At 49.3% G+C, this 19,652-nt stretch overlaps 1 protein-coding gene across 1 annotated transcript in view; it reads left to right on the forward strand.

Annotated features, from left to right (window-relative positions):
- Window positions 1-1,903: 1,903 nt before the first annotated feature.
- Window positions 1,904-19,652, forward strand: part of FAM207A (family with sequence similarity 207 member A) — a 33,096-nt gene continuing 15,347 nt past the window's right edge. The window contains exons 1-2 of the mRNA XM_027904024.1: window positions 1,904-2,046; window positions 3,506-3,614. Coding sequence (XP_027759825.1) covers window positions 1,936-2,046; window positions 3,506-3,614 — 220 coding nt within the window. The 5' untranslated portion in view covers window positions 1,904-1,935. The remainder of the gene's footprint in view (window positions 2,047-3,505; window positions 3,615-19,652) is intronic.

Raw genomic sequence — 19,652 nt, forward strand, 5'->3', positions numbered from 1 at the left:
GTGTCGCATTATCATGGAATCACAGACGGGTTTGGGTTGGAAGGGACCTTACAGACCGTCTCATTCCAAACCCCCGCCACGGGCAGGGAGACCTGAGGCATTGTAAGACCCTGGTGCTGTTCACCCTCTGCTGTGTTACAGCTACAGAGCTGGGTTTATTTCTGCAGCAAGCAAAGACACTGCAGTGCCAGCAAAAACCTTCTGTGCCCTGATGGATGCTCTGTGGGTTTGTGCTTTTATTAAAGAAGACAGCAGAGCTCTGGCTTGGTTTCTCCACAGCCAGGTGTGGCAGGAAAGCATCACAGCAGTGCTGGATGTGGGATGGGAGCGCTGGAGCTGCTGATGCAGGATATGGTGAGGATGGAGCCTGATGATGAGCCAGCTGCGAGCTGGGGTGCTCAGCCCAGCTTGGGTGGCTGCAGCTGGACGCTGCAGAGCAGCCTCCGGGCCAGGAGTGGGTGGGCTGGGGCGGATGAAGCCGGGAAGGCTGGTGGGGCTTCCTGCCAGTGGTGGAGGTTGCAGATCTGAGGGAAGGAAGTGTGGTTGAGTGAGACGAGCTGTAATTTTGCTTTTGTATTGCGTGAGGCCCTTGACGAGCTGCTCTGTCCTCCTCAGTTATTTCATAGAGTTTGTCCAACCACTCCGTACCAGCTGACCAAAGGTTAAGGGTGGGAGGGCTGGGAGCCCCTGGAGTCGGAGCAGCGGGAGCAGAGCGGGTGTACCACTGGTCCTTGTAGCCAAAGCTGAAGCTTGCTGGTATATCCCAGTTCCTCCCAGCTGTTCCTCATGCTCTCATGCTGCAGCTGAAGGAGGTGGGCACCCTCTGGGGACATGGGCTTGGTCACTGCGTTTACACTCTCCAGCCCGTCTGTAAGCATTTTAAGCTGTTAAACATTCCTCCTTCTATTTTCTTTCAGCTGCCTTTATTTTTATTGGTTCCTCTTTTTATTTTTACTAGAGTGGATTGTGTTTCCCCCCACCACTGTCTGCAGGACTGCTGTGGCTTTTGCAGGATACATTCAAGCAGCTGGGGTGAGAAGTTGGGCATCCGGCTGGGTATTCTCGGAGTGGCTGTTCCCCAGAGTCACTGTTTTTGGTGATCAGTGATGTTATTTTGGGCCTTTGCTCCTAAATGATGCTCATCCAGCCTACAGCAAAGAGGTTTTCCTGTTGTTATTTTCTATTCCTGATGAACATTAAATCTTTCTATCCCTAACAAACATTACATCTGGTGGATGCCCCATCCCTGGAAGTGTTACAGGCCAGGCTGGATGGGACTCCGTGGCTCAGTGGCAGGGGAGTGGAACAAGATAATCTTTAAGGTCTCTTTCAACCATTATGTAATTCCATGATTCCCAGGTGTGCCCCAGTCGCATACCCCAGCTGAAAGAACGTATTCAGGCGTCTGTGGGATCTCCACCCTCAGCAGTATTTTGTATTTTCAACCTTGTAGTATTTGCACAGAGGTACACTTGGCTGTGACCAGGTACCTGTGTATGCAAATGTATGAAGTTTAACAAGGGCTACACCAGATTCTGCCCCTGAGATGGGGCAAACCTGTCTGTGTGTATAGACTGGGGAACGAGAGGCTGGACTCAACGATACTGATGGTCCCTTCCAACCCAGGATATTCTGTGATCTTTCCCAGCACCTTCCCAAGGGCCTCTCCCCACATTTTCTTGGCATGCACAAGGACTGTCACCGCCAGCTGTGCGCTCCCGTGTCCCAGTGCCAGGTCCAGGGAGACACAGCTCGGAGCGGGGTGGGGAGGGCGCCCCGGGGCGCTTCCCCCGTGCAGGGCAGGCAGCGAGGGGCACAGCCGGGCGGCCGGGCCCGGGCCCGGGGGGCGGGCGGTGCGGCCGGAAGGTCCCGCCCCGGCGGGGGCGGCCCCGGGCGCGGCTCAGGCCGGGCCGCCCCTTCCCGCTCCTCTCGGCCATGGTGGGGAAGGTGAAGCGCCCGCGGCTGCACCGCACCGCCCCCCGGGCCGGGCCCGCCCGGGACCCGCCGCCGCTGCCGCTCCCCAGCCCCGGCCCCGGCCCCGGGAAGGTACCGCGGGCGGGCACACGCGGGCCCCGCAGTGACACCCCCGGCCCCGCTCCCGCTGAAAGGGCCGGCCCCGCAGCCCCGCTCGGCCCCTGCGGCTCCCCGGGGCTGCCCCGAGCGCGGTGCCCGTGGGTGCCCCGCGGGGAGGCGCCGGTGGTGGGCGGCGAGGGGCGCGCAGGCCGGGCCGGGCCGGGCCGGGCCTGCTTTAGGGAAGGCCTGCCGGAGCCTCGGTGCCGCTCCCGCGGGCTCGGGCTCGGTGCTGCCGGGCAGCTGCTGCTGCTGCTGCTCCCCCCGAGCGAGGGAGCCCCGGGAGCGCTCCAGCACCGCGCCCTGCCCGGGTACCGTGGGAGGCCCAGCGTGCTGCCCTGGGGAGGGCATCACCGCCCCGCAGCAGAGCTGCGGTCCCCGGGCTCGCAGAGAGCCCACGCAGGGTGGTGACAGATGTCGGGGGGTGGCAGCACTGCTCCTGCTGCTGCTGGGGACAGACAGGGTGCCTGCGCTGCGTTGCAGCAAGTGGGGGTAGCTTGGATGCAGCAGTGAGGACCATTGCCAGCAAGTGTAGGGAGAGAAGGGGGTGAGAGAAGAGGCTGCCTGACTCATTTTGCAGTGGTTCTCTTTGATTTTAGGTTAGGGGAGGTGGAGAGGAGCTGTCAGTTTGCACACACAGTCGTGTAGGAGATGCAGACAGCGTGTGGTTTCCCCAGCTGTGTTATGAGTACACACTTGAGATTAAAGCTGGGTGCCTTCCCCAGCCCCCTCACAGCGAGAACACAACAGCAGTAAATGTTTTTTACATGCCTAAGCTTTCCTTGTGAAGGGGAGGAGGAATCACCTGGGCCAAATATAGCTGGGTTTATACCACCATGAAGTTATGTGTCAGTGCTGGTAGATACTGCTGGCTAAAGTAATAAATTCTTCTAATCCAGCCAGAGTAGCTACTGCAGAGCTTAGGACTTAGAGGCGTTGCATGCTTAAAGCATGATGCCAAAGATCTGGTGAGTTGCTGGTAGTCACTGAATCTGCTTAATGTCCATTGCTTTAGGCTTTAATCCCCTAATCTGCTCATTTGTTGCTTATCTGTATTGTTCAGTACCTGTAATAAATCTGCCGTTTCCTAAGGATGCTGTTCGCAGCTCTCCTGGGAGAGCTCTCCTGGATGCACTCGAGTGAGGCGAGGTTGGGTTGAAGCAGAAATCTGTTAGGAATAGAACAGTCCAAAATATGACTTTGTGAAACTTTCTTCTGTGTGGAAGAGCCTGTGGATGGGGGGGGGGGGGAAGAGCAGGCCAATGGGGTGACTTACCTACCTACCTCTGCCTGCTCAGGAGAGACACCTTCTCCCAGCCATTGTCCCCTTATGGATGGTGCTGGGTTTGACTTTTTGTTTTTTTTTTTTTTTTTTAACTAAATGTAGCCTGGTGGTGGTTATACTGATTCCTGCTTAATGTTTCTTTTGGGTAAGGACTGGGACCTGTCATCTTCTGGTGTCTTTTCTGGGCTGAAGATTGACCCTGATACCCTGGTCAAGAAGCTCGACTTGGACTCCAGGAGCATCGTTTCCTCCAGGACAGGTTTGTTGTGTTTTGAATGAGTGCCACACAAGGTTGTGAGCAAAGACACCAGGGACTATGTTTGACTTGTCAGAACAAACCCAGGGAAGTACAACCCACCCATCCCTTCCCGTGTTCCTGCGAGGGCCTTTAAAAGAGGTTTGGTTTTGTTTGGGTGGAGGCAGAACGGCACAGATGTGCTTGTTGATCCCTAGATGGGGAACTAGCTTCACACTATCTGTGGGATGTCCTCATGCAGCCAGAGACTCTCAGGGGTTGAGAGGACAGCAGGGCCCAGGCTGTGACCTGGTCTCGGGGCTTCCTTCGTGGCTGCTTTTGCCTCACCAGCAGCTGCCATTCCTAACCCAGTGTTTTGTCAGCAAGTTGCTCGTTGTGTACCAACAGTGCCATACCCACTGCAGCCTGACTGCAGCAAGTCCTCTGCTCCTGTTGCTCCCTGGCTCAGGGACTCACAGCAGGAAAGTCCAGCTCGCAAGGAGTTTGGGAATTGAGAGCAGGAACAGGCAGGAGATGATGGAGTTTTTTGATTTCTAGCCCCACAGCAAGGAAATGCTGCCTTTAACTGCTCACTGACAGGCGGAGCTTTGTATCTGAAAGCAGGTTTCACCTCTGAATGGAACCTGGTGGCACAGCAAACTGTCCCTGATGCAGAGGGTGTCCTTGCAAGCTAAATGAATTTCTTCTCTTCGTGCAGATAAATACTGCAGTGACTTTGTTTTCCTTTTCAGCCACGCAAGGGCTAGTGGGTTACCTGAGCAGTGGTGAGCTGCCTATCAGTCACATTTGGTCACAGAGCAGTGTGAGGAAGTGGAGGGGTTGTGTGAGGACACATTTGCCTGCTGCCTGCACGGGAACCTTGGTGAAAACGCGTTGTTTTCCAAACAGCGAGCTCGCTGTTGGTAACTCTCCTGGGAAAAGGACACGTATGCATCTGTGTGTGTGCATGTGCACTTTGCCATCATCTTTAATTAAATCAGACAGTGTGTTGTTGAGGGCTGGCAGCCTGCAATCCCAGCCCTTCATTGCAGGCTCCAGCTGCACATGTCTGGGTTATAAATAGAGCCGTGCTGCTGGTCCCTGTGCAGTGCTGATGATGCAGATGTGTGGTGCCTGACTGCCTCTCTCCAGGCTATGTTGCTGGCTTCCTGCAGACAGTGATGCTGACCCTGATGCTTTGTATTCCCTCTCGATTTCCAGATGATCAGCTAAAAATAGCTGTTCATTTGGGGGCTCAAAACTGCAGTTCAACAGGCAAAAAGTTATTTGATTATTATTTTTTTTACATCCTCCCGGAGCTGTCGTGCCCTTTCTTCTTGTCTCGCTCTGGAGCCATGTAGAGGCTTTTTCATTATGGAAATCAATTCAATTTTTTGTGTTAATTCAGTGAACTGTAACTAGGCTGTGCATACAATGGCAGACAGCCTGGAGTTAGAAAAGAGATTCTAAGCAGACATCCTTTGTCTCCTGGCATCTCTGGTCAGCTCAGACCCTGTTCAGCAGGAAATTCAGCTTGACTCCAGCCCTTCCTCCACCCCGTTCTTCCCTTCCCCTTCAGCTGAGTGCACAGGGCAGGAGGGTAGGGTTCTCCTACACGTTGCTATTTTAAGATTTAATAGCAAGACAAAAGCGTGCTTCTCTCCCACTTGCTTTTCAAGCTCTGAGAAGGTCAACTTGGCAGACTGTAGGTGGGCTCACTCTATCTCCTGTGCTTTTCATAGCTAGAGAAGATTTTTTTTTTTTTTTTTTCCTTCCAAGGATGTTATGTGGCAGTTTAGAAAGCAGGTATGTTTGTCCTCCCTCTGTGCGTGTGCCTCGCGTTATCCAAGATTTATTCACATTGTCCAAGACTACCGATATCTGTGTGTTACCTGTTTCGATCTGGCCCGGTGCTGTGACTCTCTTCCAAATAAAATTTAGGCTGAGGAAGAGCTTGAAACAGGATCAGGTTTTAGAAGATGTCAGCAAGGAGCTCAACAGTGACCAGAAAAGCAAACTGGCTGCTGGGGAATGGGAAGAAAAGAGAATGATGTGGAGAGCATTGTTGTGCCCTGAAAATAAATCCATGGCTGTGGTTATTCTGAGGGAACAGGGGCAAACACAGGATGTGTAAGCTGGAAAGTTCAGAGTCTCTGACAGGGTTAGCATCTCGCTTAACTCGAGTGGTTGTGTGTGCTGGTGCTGAAAGGAGATGAAAAGAGGCCTCTTGTTCTGGGAGGGTAAACTGGGTGTGTTGGTTCTTGCCAGCTGAAGGCCTGGTTTTACTGGGGACTGCTGGTGAATCCAGGGTGCCCTGTGGATGTATCTGCTACTCATGGTAATGGTCTGTTGTTCCCCTTGGACACAAGGCTGATTCAGTGTGCTTATTAGGGCGAGGTACCAGCTCAGGCTGTTCTGGCATCAGTAATCCTTGTGGCAAGAGAAGGAGAGGATGGAACTGTGACAAAAAAGTGTCACCGAAGTGGAATTCATTGTAGGTGAGTCTTGTGTTACATAAAAAGCCAGTGGTCTAAAATGGAAAGTATTTTAATACCGGAGCTCTGAGCTGTGTCGTGCTGTGAAACAGACCTGCTGCCACTTCTTTCCCCTGCTCTGCTTTTTGTCTGTAACCACTGGCTCGTCTTAATGCCAAATTCCAGATGATTTCCACACACACACACACACAGGTAACAAAAGCCAGTGCCATCCCTGTGAAGGCTGGAGTTCAGTCCGTGAGTTGCTTGCCCGGTGATTGTTTCCTGTCAGTGTAGTTTACTTAGCCACTGACGTAACATAAACCAAAGGCTTTGCCATAATCTAATCCGTGCAGGGACCTCTGTGACTCATGGGAGTGAATAAATCTCATCTGGGTGAGCCTCTGTGGCGTGGGAATTAAATGTTTCCTAGCAAGTCAGAAATAATGGCCTGTCATATGGAGGGCTGCTGCTGCTTTTTGTTTGTTTGTTTGCTTTAGCTTTCCTTCCTCAGTGTTTGCTCACGGAAGCAAGGGCCTGTTCAAGCATGGCTCTGGCAAACCAGTTGCCTGTGAAAGTCTCTTTTTTTGGAGTGGATGATGAACCAGCTGTGGAATGATATGAACAACTGGACTGGTAGCTTCCTGCTTTATTTTCAGCTACTCCAGAAGGGAACTGTGACAAGCTGTGCTGTTGAGAAAGCAGAAGTGCAACAGCAGCAAGTTCATAATTGCTTGCAAAACCCTAGCTTTTCGTCCTGATTTGAGTTTGTGGCCGGAGTTGCTTTTCCTGCAGATTCTTCATCTCCTCCTGCGCCACTGGTGAGCCAGGAAAATGTGAAACGTGGATTAAAACCATTTCCTGCCTCTGGTCAAAGTGTGGGGCATGGAGTCATGTAGGATGTCATCCTGGACAGAGGTTGTGCTCTGAAGTCCAGGACTGTCTTGTGGCATGGGATCCTCTGCCAGGGGCACAGAGGGGAGCAGAGCAGTGAAATCATTGAGCATCTGACGAGGAATTCCCTTCTCCTCCTGAAGAGATGTGGAGATAGGAGAGAATAAAATCAGACCGGGCAGGAATCTGACAGCAGTGAATTTCTAGAGCCTGCAGGCTGTGCACAGCCTTGCTTTCCCCATTTCTGAGGTCCTGTCTGAGTTCCCTTTGTTGCCAAGCCTCCCTCTGCAGCGTCACTGACTGTGCCCTTCTGCTCTGCACCTCAGCTTCTGCTCAGAAGTTCCATATTTGCTGGGTCTGTCACATTATCTGCTTCCTTCTGCTTGAGCTCTGCACCCACTTGTCCAATTCCTTTCCTCTTTTTGTAGCCTCAAAGAGAAGCAGAGAAGCTGTGGTTGGTTGGGATCGTGGTCCTGCATTAACTTCATGCAATATGATTTGCTGTCCTGTTTTTGGGGGTTTGTTTTCCTTTTTTTTATTTTTTTATGGGCGATGTACCAGAGTCCCTGTGAGACCCCTCTGACAACTGCTGTTCCTGCAGTGTCTGGTCTGGTGGTTACCCCTGCAGCAACCCCTTTGGTGTTGCTGGCAGAATTGCAGGCACGGCCAGGCCCCCTTGACTCTTCAGGAGCTCTTGACAGGATGCAAATCTCTGTGTCCTGTAATTTATTCCTGTCTGTTCATTGGATTTCTGCTTGTTTATTGCCTTAAATATTATGGCTACTCCTCTTCAGTCCTCATCCCTGATCACCTTCCTCTTTGTTTGCATTTTGGGTTTTTTTTTCACCCTGCTGGCATAATGGGGTGTTTAACAATTGAAGGATTTAAAAAACAAACAAAAAAATTCTGTTTGTTTTAATGGATGCACCCTTTCTGAATGTGAGTTCTAAGCATTTGCTACTTTCTCTTAATGCATCCTCAGGGAATTTTTGAATCTGCTTGTGCTGGCCATTCACTCACTGTGTTGCAGGTAGCCTTGTTGGCGGAGCCCTTGGTGCTGTTGCACTGAAACCATTTGAACGTCTTTGAAAATAACCTGATTGGGACGTGGATCTGGGAGGAGCAGCTTTGCATTTGAGCTGGGAATTCTTGCTTTAGCTCCCCCCCTCCCTCCCCTCCACCCCTGTACCTCCTGCAGGATGTCTGTCTTCCTTTGTGTCACCTGCACAGGTCAAGGATGTGTCCCAGGACTGGGCATGCAGGTCTTGGCTCAAAGAGCAAATTTCCCTCCATGAGCTGGTGTTGCCTCTGACACTGTGTGTGAAAGTGCTTGGAACCTCCAGTAACAGCATTTACAAGAAAGGAAAAACTCCCAGGGAAGGGAAAATGCTAGGCAGAGATTAAAGAGGCAAAGGGATGTTCTTTACCCTCTGCCCCAGGCCCAAGGTTGGCCATCCTGGCAGCTCGATAAAGTGACAGGTGGCAGTTTACCATGTCTGGGTGAATGGCTTTAGGTAGCAGTTTATGTTCCTTTTCCCTTGCTTTTTAACTAAAATCTGTTTGTTTTTTTTTTTTTGACTGCATCTTATCTTGTCAATGCCAGATCACCTTTTATGGGCAGATTTGGTGTTTGAGAGATTTCCAACAGGCTGTTACAAAACTGCCCTGTGTTTGAAAGGAGCTGTGATAGTGGTTTGTGGTAGGGGAAACCTCTCCAGTGAGGTCACACAACCTCAGTCTAGAGGGCGCCTCAGACAGATTCCGTAGTTTTCAACAACTCACCTTTAAGCCGGAGGGTGTTTCTGTTCCTTTGGTCCAGAGGATTAAAGTCAGTGGGATTCAGGAGTCAGAGTGGCCAAGTTCTGTAGCAGTGGGGACTGCTTGGAACAGAGAACAGTGACCTGCTGTGGGAGCAGCTCCTGGGAGAACTTGGAGTGAGAATCCTACTGAAGGCTAAAAGCATTGGTCCCTTAATAGTAATAACTTAAAAAAAAAAAAAAAGAAGTAAAAAATCCACGCTGCTTAAAGTTGCTGTAACAATTTATCTGTGCTCTGAGAACAGCTGTAGGAAGCTCCACTTTAATTAAAGTCACTGCAATTAATTTAAAAGAGGTAAATGAGTCTCTGAAACTTGCAGTATATCCAGTGCTTTGAGTTCCCTTCTGGAGACAGAGCATTTCCATGTTGTGAGCGCCTTCTGCCAGATCGTGGCAATCAGTTGTGTTAATATTTATGGAACTAATTAACTGTTTTGTTTTCTTCCCCTCCCTCTAGCTGTGGCTCAGTCCCTGTTCTTAAAATTAACATTAAAAAGCCAAAAAGCTCTTAATTAACTAGTGGTCATGGATACTGAGCATTACACAAACAGAGGAACATTTTCCAGAGAGCCCCAAGCTCCCAAAATGTTTGCAGTCTGCTCCAGGGGAGGAGGCTGTCGGTGGTGGGAAGAGCCTGAAATGAGTCTTAGGAGTTTGAGGGATGTGTCAGCTCCCTGTACTTTGTTATTATGGTTGGCTCCTTGGCTGTGCCCGCTGTGTGATGCTCACCAGCAGCACTGGTGGACGTTCAGTGCCTGCCCTGGAGCAGCTTTTCTGTGCTGCTGGGTGGCTGCAGAGGAGGGCACAGCTTAGTGAGGGACCGGGGACTCCTTTGGTTAAAAGGATACTAATCTAGCCTGGTACTCTCCTGCTGAATAAATGGGTTTAAAATGGTCAGACATCCTTACTTACACATAAACAGATCAGCCCTGCTTAGGAGAGTGTGCTGCAGCATTCCAGAGGAGCTCAAATCTTTGCTGTACTAATGCTAAAGCTTTGAGTTATAATTGAGTTTTATAAAATTATAAATGCTGCAAAGAGAGAGGTGGAATGGGAGTCTGGTAGAGGGTGGATGGTACGAGAGGTTTACCTCTTCTGGATTGCCCTTTCTGACTTGCCTTGGCGTGCTTTTGGGATGCAGGAATAAATCAGCCTCCTCTTTCTTCTGCTGACACCCCTGGGAAATGCCTGTGTGAGGAAGGTTGCTTTGCTTGGGTATTTTTTCCACAAACTTCCATGCTATGTAAATCAAATTTCTGATTTACTGAGAGAGAAATCTTTGCCCTGCTCATATGGGTCTTACTGAGGCTGGGTATTTAAAGGGAGATCTCAAGTGCTCATGTGTGTCATTCAGACTAAGAGGGATCTATAGTAAGTATTATTCTCTTCTACACAAGTTATCTTTTATTCCAGTCTTTGTGAGCAATTTATGGGCCAAGGTTTTCTTTATGCTTGGGTGAAAATGCGTGTGTCAACCCCCTTTAGCCTTTCAAAGTGGCACTGTTGATGCTCATATGTGGCATAACACTTAATTTGGGTTTAGCTTTTTAGTCAAGTGACTTAGAAGAAGGAAGTAAGAGGGTTTTTGGTTTTGTTTTTTTTTTAAATTAGGCTTCAAATGCTGTAAATCTCAATGTACATTGTCTGAGCTAAATGTAGGAAGCACAACTGTGGAAGGATTAAATGCAGTGGGTGCTGAAGTATTCTGGGTTGTTTGAAATGGTTATTTGGACAGGTTTAGACTGAGCTAGCAGTGTTGCAAATATTCCATGAGGCTAACCACAGAAAATCCTGGAGAAAACCCTGCTGGGGGTGCCTAGGCCATCCCAGCAGGTGTTCGAGCAGGAAGGGACTGTGAGCTGGAGGGTGACTCTTGAAAACATTACATTTAGTGATACTGATACCCAGCTCCAATGAAACATGGTTGTTCTAGAGAGCCCATGGCAGGAAATCTGAGAGAAAATGGGGCACACAGAGGTGTTTCCTGACCCCCCTTGTGCTGTGTGCTCGACTGTGCAGGGAGAACACGCAGCAAATCGAGAGATCTACTGTAAGATTTTGGGCTTCTGTGGGTATCGTGGACATTCACACCCAGTGTGGCTGTGCATGTGCAGGCTCTGAGCTCGTTTCCTTCTGTTGCATTTCCTAACTTTGCCTTTTCTTATGTCTGCTTTCCTCTCCAAGATTATTTGTAAATTCAGGTCACTGAGCCTTCTTATGTAACAGGAATGTGCCTCTTTAGCATGGAGAGGACATTCCCAGCTGCCAGGGGTGAAGGCTGTGTCTGTGCATGCAGGAGTCGTTTTGCAACGTGCTGAGAGTTGAAATAACTTGGTGATCCTGTTGATAGGGAGGCATGGAAAGGCTCTTCCAGGCTGCAGGAATTCTGCTGCCAGAAATCACAGTTTTAAATTGCTGTTTTCGGTTGGCACTCCCGTGAAGCCTCTGGCTGTTGCTTTTGATTCGTGCCAGTGATTTGTGACAGCAGGGCTGGGCTTAGGCGTGGGCTGGGTTTAGGTGGACTCCTCTGCAGATGCAGGTGTTGCTTTAGTGCCTGTACCTGAGTGGGTTTTATTTAGGGAAGTAGCATGAAAATGTGTAGATACTACTAATGTGGGGTTATTATGACTTCTTCATGCATTTTCTTCCTCCAGAATGGAGGGTGTTGGCCTGTTTACCTGTACTGGATGGAAGTGTCAAGGTTTTGGTAGTGGGGGAGAGGCCAGAGCTCTCATGTTCTGGGCACATCCAGGGAGCTGAAGTTGAGCCTGTCTGCCACAGTGGTGCTGTGTCTGCAAAAACATGTCATTAAGAAGGAGTAAAAAAAAAAAAGAGGAGCAGAAAAAAGTGAGAGCCCCGTGAAGACCAGGGACAGAAAAGGAGGAGAGGTGGTGCTCTCCCATGGGAAGGACCCCAGTGGGTGAGTGTGAGGAGGAAGGAGCAGCAGTGACTGTAATGCCATTCTCTGGCCCCTTTTACTGCTTAAGGGAGTCAGGAATGAAGGAGTCAGAATGAAGGAGTGGAGCTGAGAAGGGTGGGGGAAGGTGTTTTAGTGTCTGTCGTTGTTTTTCACCTCCTGATTCCATTTTCATTGGCACTACATTGCATTAATTTTCCCCAAGTCTCTTCTTTTTTGCCTGTGATGGTAATTGGTGAGTGATCTCCCTATTGTTTATCTCAACTTTTCATCTTATTTTCTTCCCCTGTTCTGTTGAGGAGTCAGGGAGGGAGGGAGCAGCTGGGTGGGCGTCTGGCAGCTGGCCAAGGTCAACCCATTGCATCACTGTAGCTCAGTCAAAATTGAGATTAAGCTCAGCACCAGGTAGAACTGTTGCTCTGTGGCTGTTCCTCTGCCTTCCTTACTGCCTTTTTTCAACTGAGTGTCTCCTGAGCATCGTGCAGATCCAGAGACAGCCTTGCATGAAAACTGAATTCCTTTGCTTTTCATTAATGCCCACGAGATGTTCAGGCAAGTCGTCGTTCCCCGTGGTACGTGTGTACCTGTGATAACCTTGTGGCCCTTGTGCCCTGAGGGTCAGAATCGGGAACCCCTCCCCTCCCTCTGTTCAGGGAAGGAAAGGGAACCAAACAGGACACGGTCATATCCTCTAAGCTCAGGAAAACCAGACCAAATCTTGGGTCCATCCAGATGTTTCTTCTGCCTGTCTTCGCTGTGTGGGAGGTGCTGCCTCGCCCTGGCTGTGCCTGCGTTGTTGACAGCTCTGTAGCGAGAGAGCAGAACAGATCTGCCAGAACAGAAGAGTGTTCTTTTTCGGGTGTTGGAAGTGCTCATTAGAGGGCAGCAGAATAGCTCTTCCTTTTTCTAGGTCAGGTCTATATTTTTGAATGATATTTTTCATCTCCACAGGGCACGGAACAAAATTTTCCAGTTCCTCCTTCAGTTTTTTCCTGGTGCAGTAAGTGTAAAAAACAACGATGCTTATGTGAAAACCTTAGCCAGTGTAAAAAAAACAGGGAGTAATTATAGTGAAACCTCCTTCTTGGAAGCTTGGAAGGGTTGCAGGCTGAAACGAGGGAGAGCTTCCCTAAGATTAAACCACAAATGGTCAGCACAATATGTGGAAAAGCCAAAGGAATGTCTCTCACAGCTAACTTGTTTTTTGCTCAGCCTAATTCTTGTTTGACCTATATGTCCATATGCATTTATGGATTTGTTTGCTGCGCTCCAGCTGTGGCTGCCACCTTTTTCTGCTTGAAGAAAATGCTAAAGAACCAGTCTTGCTTCATCTGAAAGTAATCTTTAAATGAGATCTGATGGTACCCCCCCCCCCATCCTCTGTAATGTAAATACTATAAATAATTTTGGCGCAGTCTTTCAAGGCTGAGTGAGGCTGGGATTTGGAGTCCAGCATCACAATACTTAAATGCATTATTTATTATGTAACAGCCGTGGAAGAAGGCTGGAGCACTGACTTTGCAGCTAGTGTGTGTCAGGCTTCAGAAAGAGCTGTGTACAGATCCTGGCTAGGATTGAATATCTCCTGTATGAATTTCTCCTGTACACATCTTACTGGCAGTATTTTGCACGCTGTTGACCTCTGGGGGAGGTGAACTGGTTCCAGCAAAGGTTACTGGAATAGCAGGAAAATTTATTTTTTTTTTCCAGTTTTAACAGCATCAGCCATTGGTTTCCAGCAGCTGGCTCTGAGTTTTGGAAGGTCCTCAGTGGAAGCAAAGCTTCATTAACTAATCTTTGCTTCTTGGCCTGGCATGGTGGAGCACATGTGAGGATTGGCAGGGGGAGACATGACTCTTTTCTCTCTTACCCACAGTGTCTTGGGTGTTTTGACATGACATCCTACAGATTTTCTTATCTCCCTGTCCCCCACCCGAAGGTGTCCACCCAAAGGGGCAAGTTCCTCACGGCTTGGTGGGTGCCACGTGTGCCTCACAAGGGTGGGGGCTCTGCCACAGCACCGTGCTCTTGGCTACTGCTTTCTGTCCTCAGTTATCTTTAGGGTGGTGATATCCAAACCTGCAAACCACTGAAGTGGAACAGCCTTCTTGGTATCGTCAAACACTGATCCTGGCACAGTGGCTTGGATCAGCCCTGCCTCCTGGAGAAGTCCAGATTGTGCTTTGCACTCTTGCTTTGATCAGACCTGCCACGAAGCTGGCATTTCTTCACGTCGTGCTGCGACACCTCAGCGAAGGCAGGACTAACGGGGAGCTCCTCATCAGGAAAGGAAAGCTGAACAAAGCCGGAAAAATGTGAAAAATAGCTCATAGCTCTTGGCAGCTCTTGGTCCATTAGGTAAAATTAATATCCTGTCAGCGGGGTAAAAAGATTAAACTCAGCCTTAGACCGGGCGAGAACCAGTGATGAGTCTGTGGGCTTGTGGATCTCAATCCATGGGGCTGTGATCCATATTAGGAAATCAGCAGGCACGGTGCTCGTGCCACAGCCCTTTTCATGCAGAGAAATACCCTTCCTGCCTGCATCTTCTGTGCAGTGTGGGAAGATCTGCTGGCCTCTCTTTTGCAGTGAAAGCTTCTCCCTTCTGGGAACTAGTGTGGTGTTTTGGTGGGGATGAAGGTGTTCTCAGTAGCTGTGTCTTTTTGGGCATGGTGAGCCTAAGTGTTTCAAGGTGCTGCTTGGGAAGGGGGTGTAGTTTTTTCAGTTCAGGGAGCACTTTCTTCCCAGGGAGGATGCCAGGGCTTGTTCCCCTGTAAGCCTGGGGGTGCTGAGTTCAGAGAGGTGAGGGGGCAGGTGCGTCTCAAGGTTTGCTGTTGTGGCCTCAGACCTGAGAAGATCAAGGCAATGCCAAACGTCTGGCAGCTCTGAAAGCTGAGAGCAAGGAGTGTCAGAGAAAACCACTGGCAGCAGTTTGGTCCTTCCCCACCCCCTGTTAATTCTTTGAATGTCTCGGGTGTTCTTGCCACATCTCCGTGCTGGCAGCTGCTGATCTCATCGCTGTGCGGGGTGGATGGGGCTGGACCTACTTGTTCTAGTGCAGGCACAGTGTAAATGAGACTTCTTACTGTCTGGGGGATAGAGAGCATCAAGTACAAAGTGTCAGAGCCCTGTCATTTTTTAAATAATTTCGCCTGCTTTAAAATAGATTCTACCAGGAGAATGTCGTTCTGAGATGGGTGGCTGATGCTGACCTGCAAGTTTCAAATAAAGAAAAGAGGAAGAGGTGATGGGCTGGAAAAAAAAAATTAAAAAAAGCTGCTGCCTCTCCTGGAGGGGCCCAGATCTAGATTTTTCTTTTGTAAAGATTTTATCTGCATTTAAGTGAGCCAAATGGGCATGCATATTGGAGTAGAGAGGCTTGCTCTAAGACTTTTTTTTTCTTTGGAAAAGCAAGTCTCAGGAGGCACAAGACAGAAGTCTTGTGTGAGAATCACTGTGGGTAAGACAGAGAGTCCCCGACAGAGTAGTCATGCCTAGCTTTGTCAGGAGGTGAAGAATGCTGTGGGAGGTGTGCAGTGAGCTGATGATCACAGGGGTCTGTGGAGGGGCTTGGTGGTGCCTCTGTCCCCTGGAACCAGGCAGAGGAGTGGGGTGGATGTAGGCCTGTCCAGGGGGCAGGATGCTGTGGGAGTGTCTGTGTTGTGTAAGATGGCAGAGCTGGTGATCCTGCTGGTGCCTCGGGGCTTTTGGGAGCTCTGAATTGTGAGCTGAAGTGGAAGAGCAGTTGAGACAGCATGAAAAGTGGCAGCCACCAGAAGTGGCAGTGGCTGCTGGAAGAGGTGGTGAAGCTGTGTTTGGAACAGTTCCACTTGTGGGGCAGTCTGGGCTCACAGGAGGAGGGAAGGAGACTTGATGTGCTTGGGCACCACCTGGAATGAGTGTTTTCATGGGCCAGGCTTGTTGAACTGTGTTATCAACACCACCACAAACAAAAAAACCCAAAACCCAAACCAGTAGATCACTGTATAATGTTGGAGTGGTAAAACTAGTAGGATCCATTCAAGGTTAAAGGGCTGTTGGGATCACACAGGCTTCATGCCAACACAGGATCACCTCAATCTGCCCTTTAGGGGCTTCTGCTTGGCAGCTCCAGTCTTGGCCTTGTGGTGAAACATTTACTTATCAATGGCAGTCAGTTGTGTAGTGCTGCAAGAAAAGAAGTCACCTTGTGTCTGCTCTGGACACAACTTGCCCTTTGAGCTGGGAGGGCTGCGTGGGGCAGCAGTGAGTCCCTGGGTGCAGCAGGTGTTAACCTGCAGTAGATGCTTGAGGCTGGGCTTGAGTTCTCTCTCCACCCCAGTTACAGACCAGAGGAGCACGGATTTCACGCCTTGTACCTCTCCAGGTCGTTACTTTTCTAGCTCCGTTCTTCGAACGCTTCCCAGTTTTGAAATCTGCTATTTGTGCTCCTAAAACAGGAGTGGGGAAGGATGGGGAGTGATCCTGCGTGTCGGTTGTTGCCCAACCGAGCTGGAGGCTAGAGGTCAAGCCTATGCCTGTCACAAGCAATTTGGGAAGCTTTCCAGGGTATTCTCACCCTCCTTCCTACTTTATGTTTATGGTAGTGTTTTAGTCCTCTCTGTGTGCAGCGGTTTATAAAACCACTTATCGTGCAAGTGGTGTTGGAACTGACCAATCAGAATGTGACCAGAATCAAGCTAATAACTCCTAAATTATGTAAATAATGAAAGTCTGCTGGTGTTATACAGGCTGAGTTGAGGAGCTCTTTTCCGTGTCTAAATCTAAAATTACCTTGTGTGTATACATTGCCTAAGCGGGCTGTCAGGTAAAAGAAATTAATATGATTACATTTAGTATACGGCTGTTTGTTTGGTTGTAGGAGATGTGGTTGGACTTTGTGTTCCCTCAGTGCTCCCAAAACTTGTAGGTGTTTGGGTTTCCTGGTGTGTGGGAGCTCTGACAGCTGCAGATGGTGGGATTAACTCCTTGACGTATTGTTGTGCAACAGATAGGGCAGCATGGGGAGGGAAAGCACACTCTGCTAATCTGCCACACAGACTTTCAAATCAAGGGCAAGCTCTGACATGTGATTATTTTTTTCTTTTTTTCATTTCCCTGTCAATGCATGGAGTGTTGTGAGTGGGGAAACGAGCCCACGCTGTGGGGAGCCTGGGACAGGAGGGGAGAATTAATCAAGGGCTAAAACAACCCAGTGGAAATTTTGCCATGGTCCTAAAGCTCTGAGTAAGGTTCAGAGTAATTACTCCATGAAAAAAACCAACAAAAACTGATTGGAGCAGTCAGGAAGCGTCTGTAGAAGCTCTGCCTCTGCTTTTCATTCTGCTGGTGTGTAGGCACTGCCTGAGGACTGGTGGCTGTGAAGGTGTAGAATGTGAGTCCAGGTTCACTGAGGTTTTTAAGCACAGGGGCAGGAAAAGCACCCAGGACTCCTCTCACTTCCAAGGAAAAAGCCAGCCTGAGTGTAGGAGCTCGTAGCTGTGTCTGCAGCCAAACGCTGTCCTTCCTGAGCATTCCTGTTTTATCTGTAAAAAAACCTGTTTATCTGATCAGTTTTTCAGCACTGATGCCAAAGGTGTGGAATAGGAGCAGTGATTCAATGGATCCTCAGAGATCTTTCTCCTGGAAAGGATGACTGTGAGAAAAGAAGGAGCTGATGAAGTTTAGATATTGATACATTTTCCCAGTTTGTTTTTGCAGTCATTAGTATGTGCTTGCTTTCTTCTCTCTCCTGTGCTTTCTGCTGCCCTTCAGATCCATCATGAAATTAATTGGTGAGGAAAAAAATAATCAGGGAAAGAAATTTGTCCACTGCTCGTGGCAGGAGTTTGCTGCCAGTGCCGCCTCAGGTCAAGCACAGAGATGTAACACGCCTTTCTGTAAGATAATAATCATCTGCTCCATGTTTCTTGCTTCAGGATAGGATGTACAGGTTTTGTCTGGAAAATAAGGCCTATGGCCAAGACTGGAAGCATCAGCTACGTAGCACTAGGGAGGAGAGGAGAGATGAAGGTTAAACAAGCAAGCAGGGGAAAAAAACCCAGTAAACAGTAGACAATAGAAATGCTGACTCTGCTGTCCTGCAGAAAGGGTAAGCTGGTCCCAAGCGGTTGGGAAGCCACTGTTTGGAAAGCAGAGACTGGGATCTGTTGGAAAGGGCAGGGATTGATTGGATTAACCAGGGCAGCACTGAAAGGCAAAACTCATTAAAAAGGAAGTAAGGTGGGGCAAGGCTTTTTTTAACTCCTCTTTGCTGTTTAGTCTTGCCTGGGATTAGGTGCTGCAAGTTCCTTAGGAGAGGCTCGAACTCTCTCCCTGCCCCTTTGTGCCAGTAAAAGGTGTGTCTGTGCCTCCTGGTGTGGCCCTTCCTGGAGCCTGGAGGTTGGTCCCAGCACATTGGATCCTGTGGTCTGCTGCCCAAGCCCTCCTTCTCACCTCCTGCCCATTCCTAAAGCAAACCCCAGAGCATTTAGTCCTCTCCTGTGTTTTTCCTGCAATTCTGTTTTCTTCTGTTCATTGGCTCGTTCTAAAATTCGAGCTGTGTCTGTTTATTCCTTGTAAAATTCCCACATGCACATCTGAAGGGAGGTTTCTGTTGTGTTTGCACCTTTAATTTGGAGGCACGTGCTCCTCTCTGGGTATGTGCTCTGGGCCAGACAGGGCAGTGCAGTGTCTGAGGCAGTAGCAGTGGGTTTATGGATATCCAGTCTCTGTTACTGTGCCTGGGACCAGTCAGGAATCTGCTGTTTGCAAACACAAAACACGTAACTTGTAAGACCATGGCAGTCAGGGTGCAGAAGTGGGCCTGTGTATGTCTCCCAAGTGTTAATCTTCTGTGTTTTCCTCCTGCCATTTTGTTTCCTGCCTTTCTTTTTCCTGAGGTCCTTGTTGGGGAAATCTTAGTGTTCAATTATCTCGGATTTTTTTTTTTTTTTTCATGTCAACAGGTCTCCAAGAGCCAGTTCAGGCGCTTTCTTCCTTTTTATGTGTGTCTGAGAGCTACTCATCCTTGATGGGCTCGCACAACCTCTCACCACCAGAAGAGAAGGAAGAGATCCCATAGCAGTGTTCACCATAACTGTTCATCAGACAGATGTGGGAGATACAGTCAGGGCTCACTCCAAAAGCTCTTCATCCAGGTTTCTCTCTTAGGAATCCTACCAGCTGCTCCCCTTCTTTACCTTCTCCTGTCTAACAACAGGGCTCTTCTGGACTCAAACCTGTGTCTAAATGTGGCTGGAAAATAAAAAAATCAAAGTTGTGGTGTCCTGCCAGGTCCTGCCTCTGGTCACCCCCCTTCTCCCATGCCACGTGCTGCCTTATTTCCCAGTGGAGCTGTGGCCACTGCCTTTTGGCTGGTGGTTCTTTTAATTAGGTCCTTAGGAAGAGGCAGAGCTCAGCTAAGAAATCTGTAGCTAGAAACATTAAAGGAGAAGGTGAAATCAGGGAGGAAGGAGGATTTTTCAGGCTGTTGATGAGCCGGTGTTAAAGCAGGTCAAAACCTGCCATTTGATGTTGACCCCTGAGCTGTTTCTGAAGCTGCTTCTGTTTTGTACTTCCAGGCTGCCATCAGGGTGGGAGTTGGTGCTGGGATGTTTGATCAGGAGATTTGTTTCTTTCCCTCCTTGTCTGGTGGTCAGACACGTGGTTCTCTGTGGTTCCTGTGTGGGGGAGAGCTGTGCTTTCAAAGGGAGGGTCGGGGTGGGTCAGCCAGTGATTTCCATGTTTCTCTTGTTTCTCATGGCTTGGTTGGTCCTGTCACCGCTGAATCTCCTCCTGTGACAGGATCTTCCCCACCTTCTCATGGGGCTTGGCATAGGAATTCACGTGTCTTGTAAGAACAAAAGGGTATCCAAGTTGGGCACTCCCACCTTCTGGCAGCAGCCAACAGGGAAAACCTGGGCAATGTGGCAGCACTTTGCTTAAAATGCCATAGCTGGGCATTTAAAACTTCAAAGTG

Source organism: Empidonax traillii, unplaced genomic scaffold (assembly GCF_003031625.1).
Source record: "Empidonax traillii isolate 1590-97213 ecotype Southwest subspecies unplaced genomic scaffold, ASM303162v1 scaffold1004:size452305, whole genome shotgun sequence".
NCBI classification, from domain to species: Eukaryota; Metazoa; Chordata; class Aves; order Passeriformes; family Tyrannidae; genus Empidonax; species Empidonax traillii.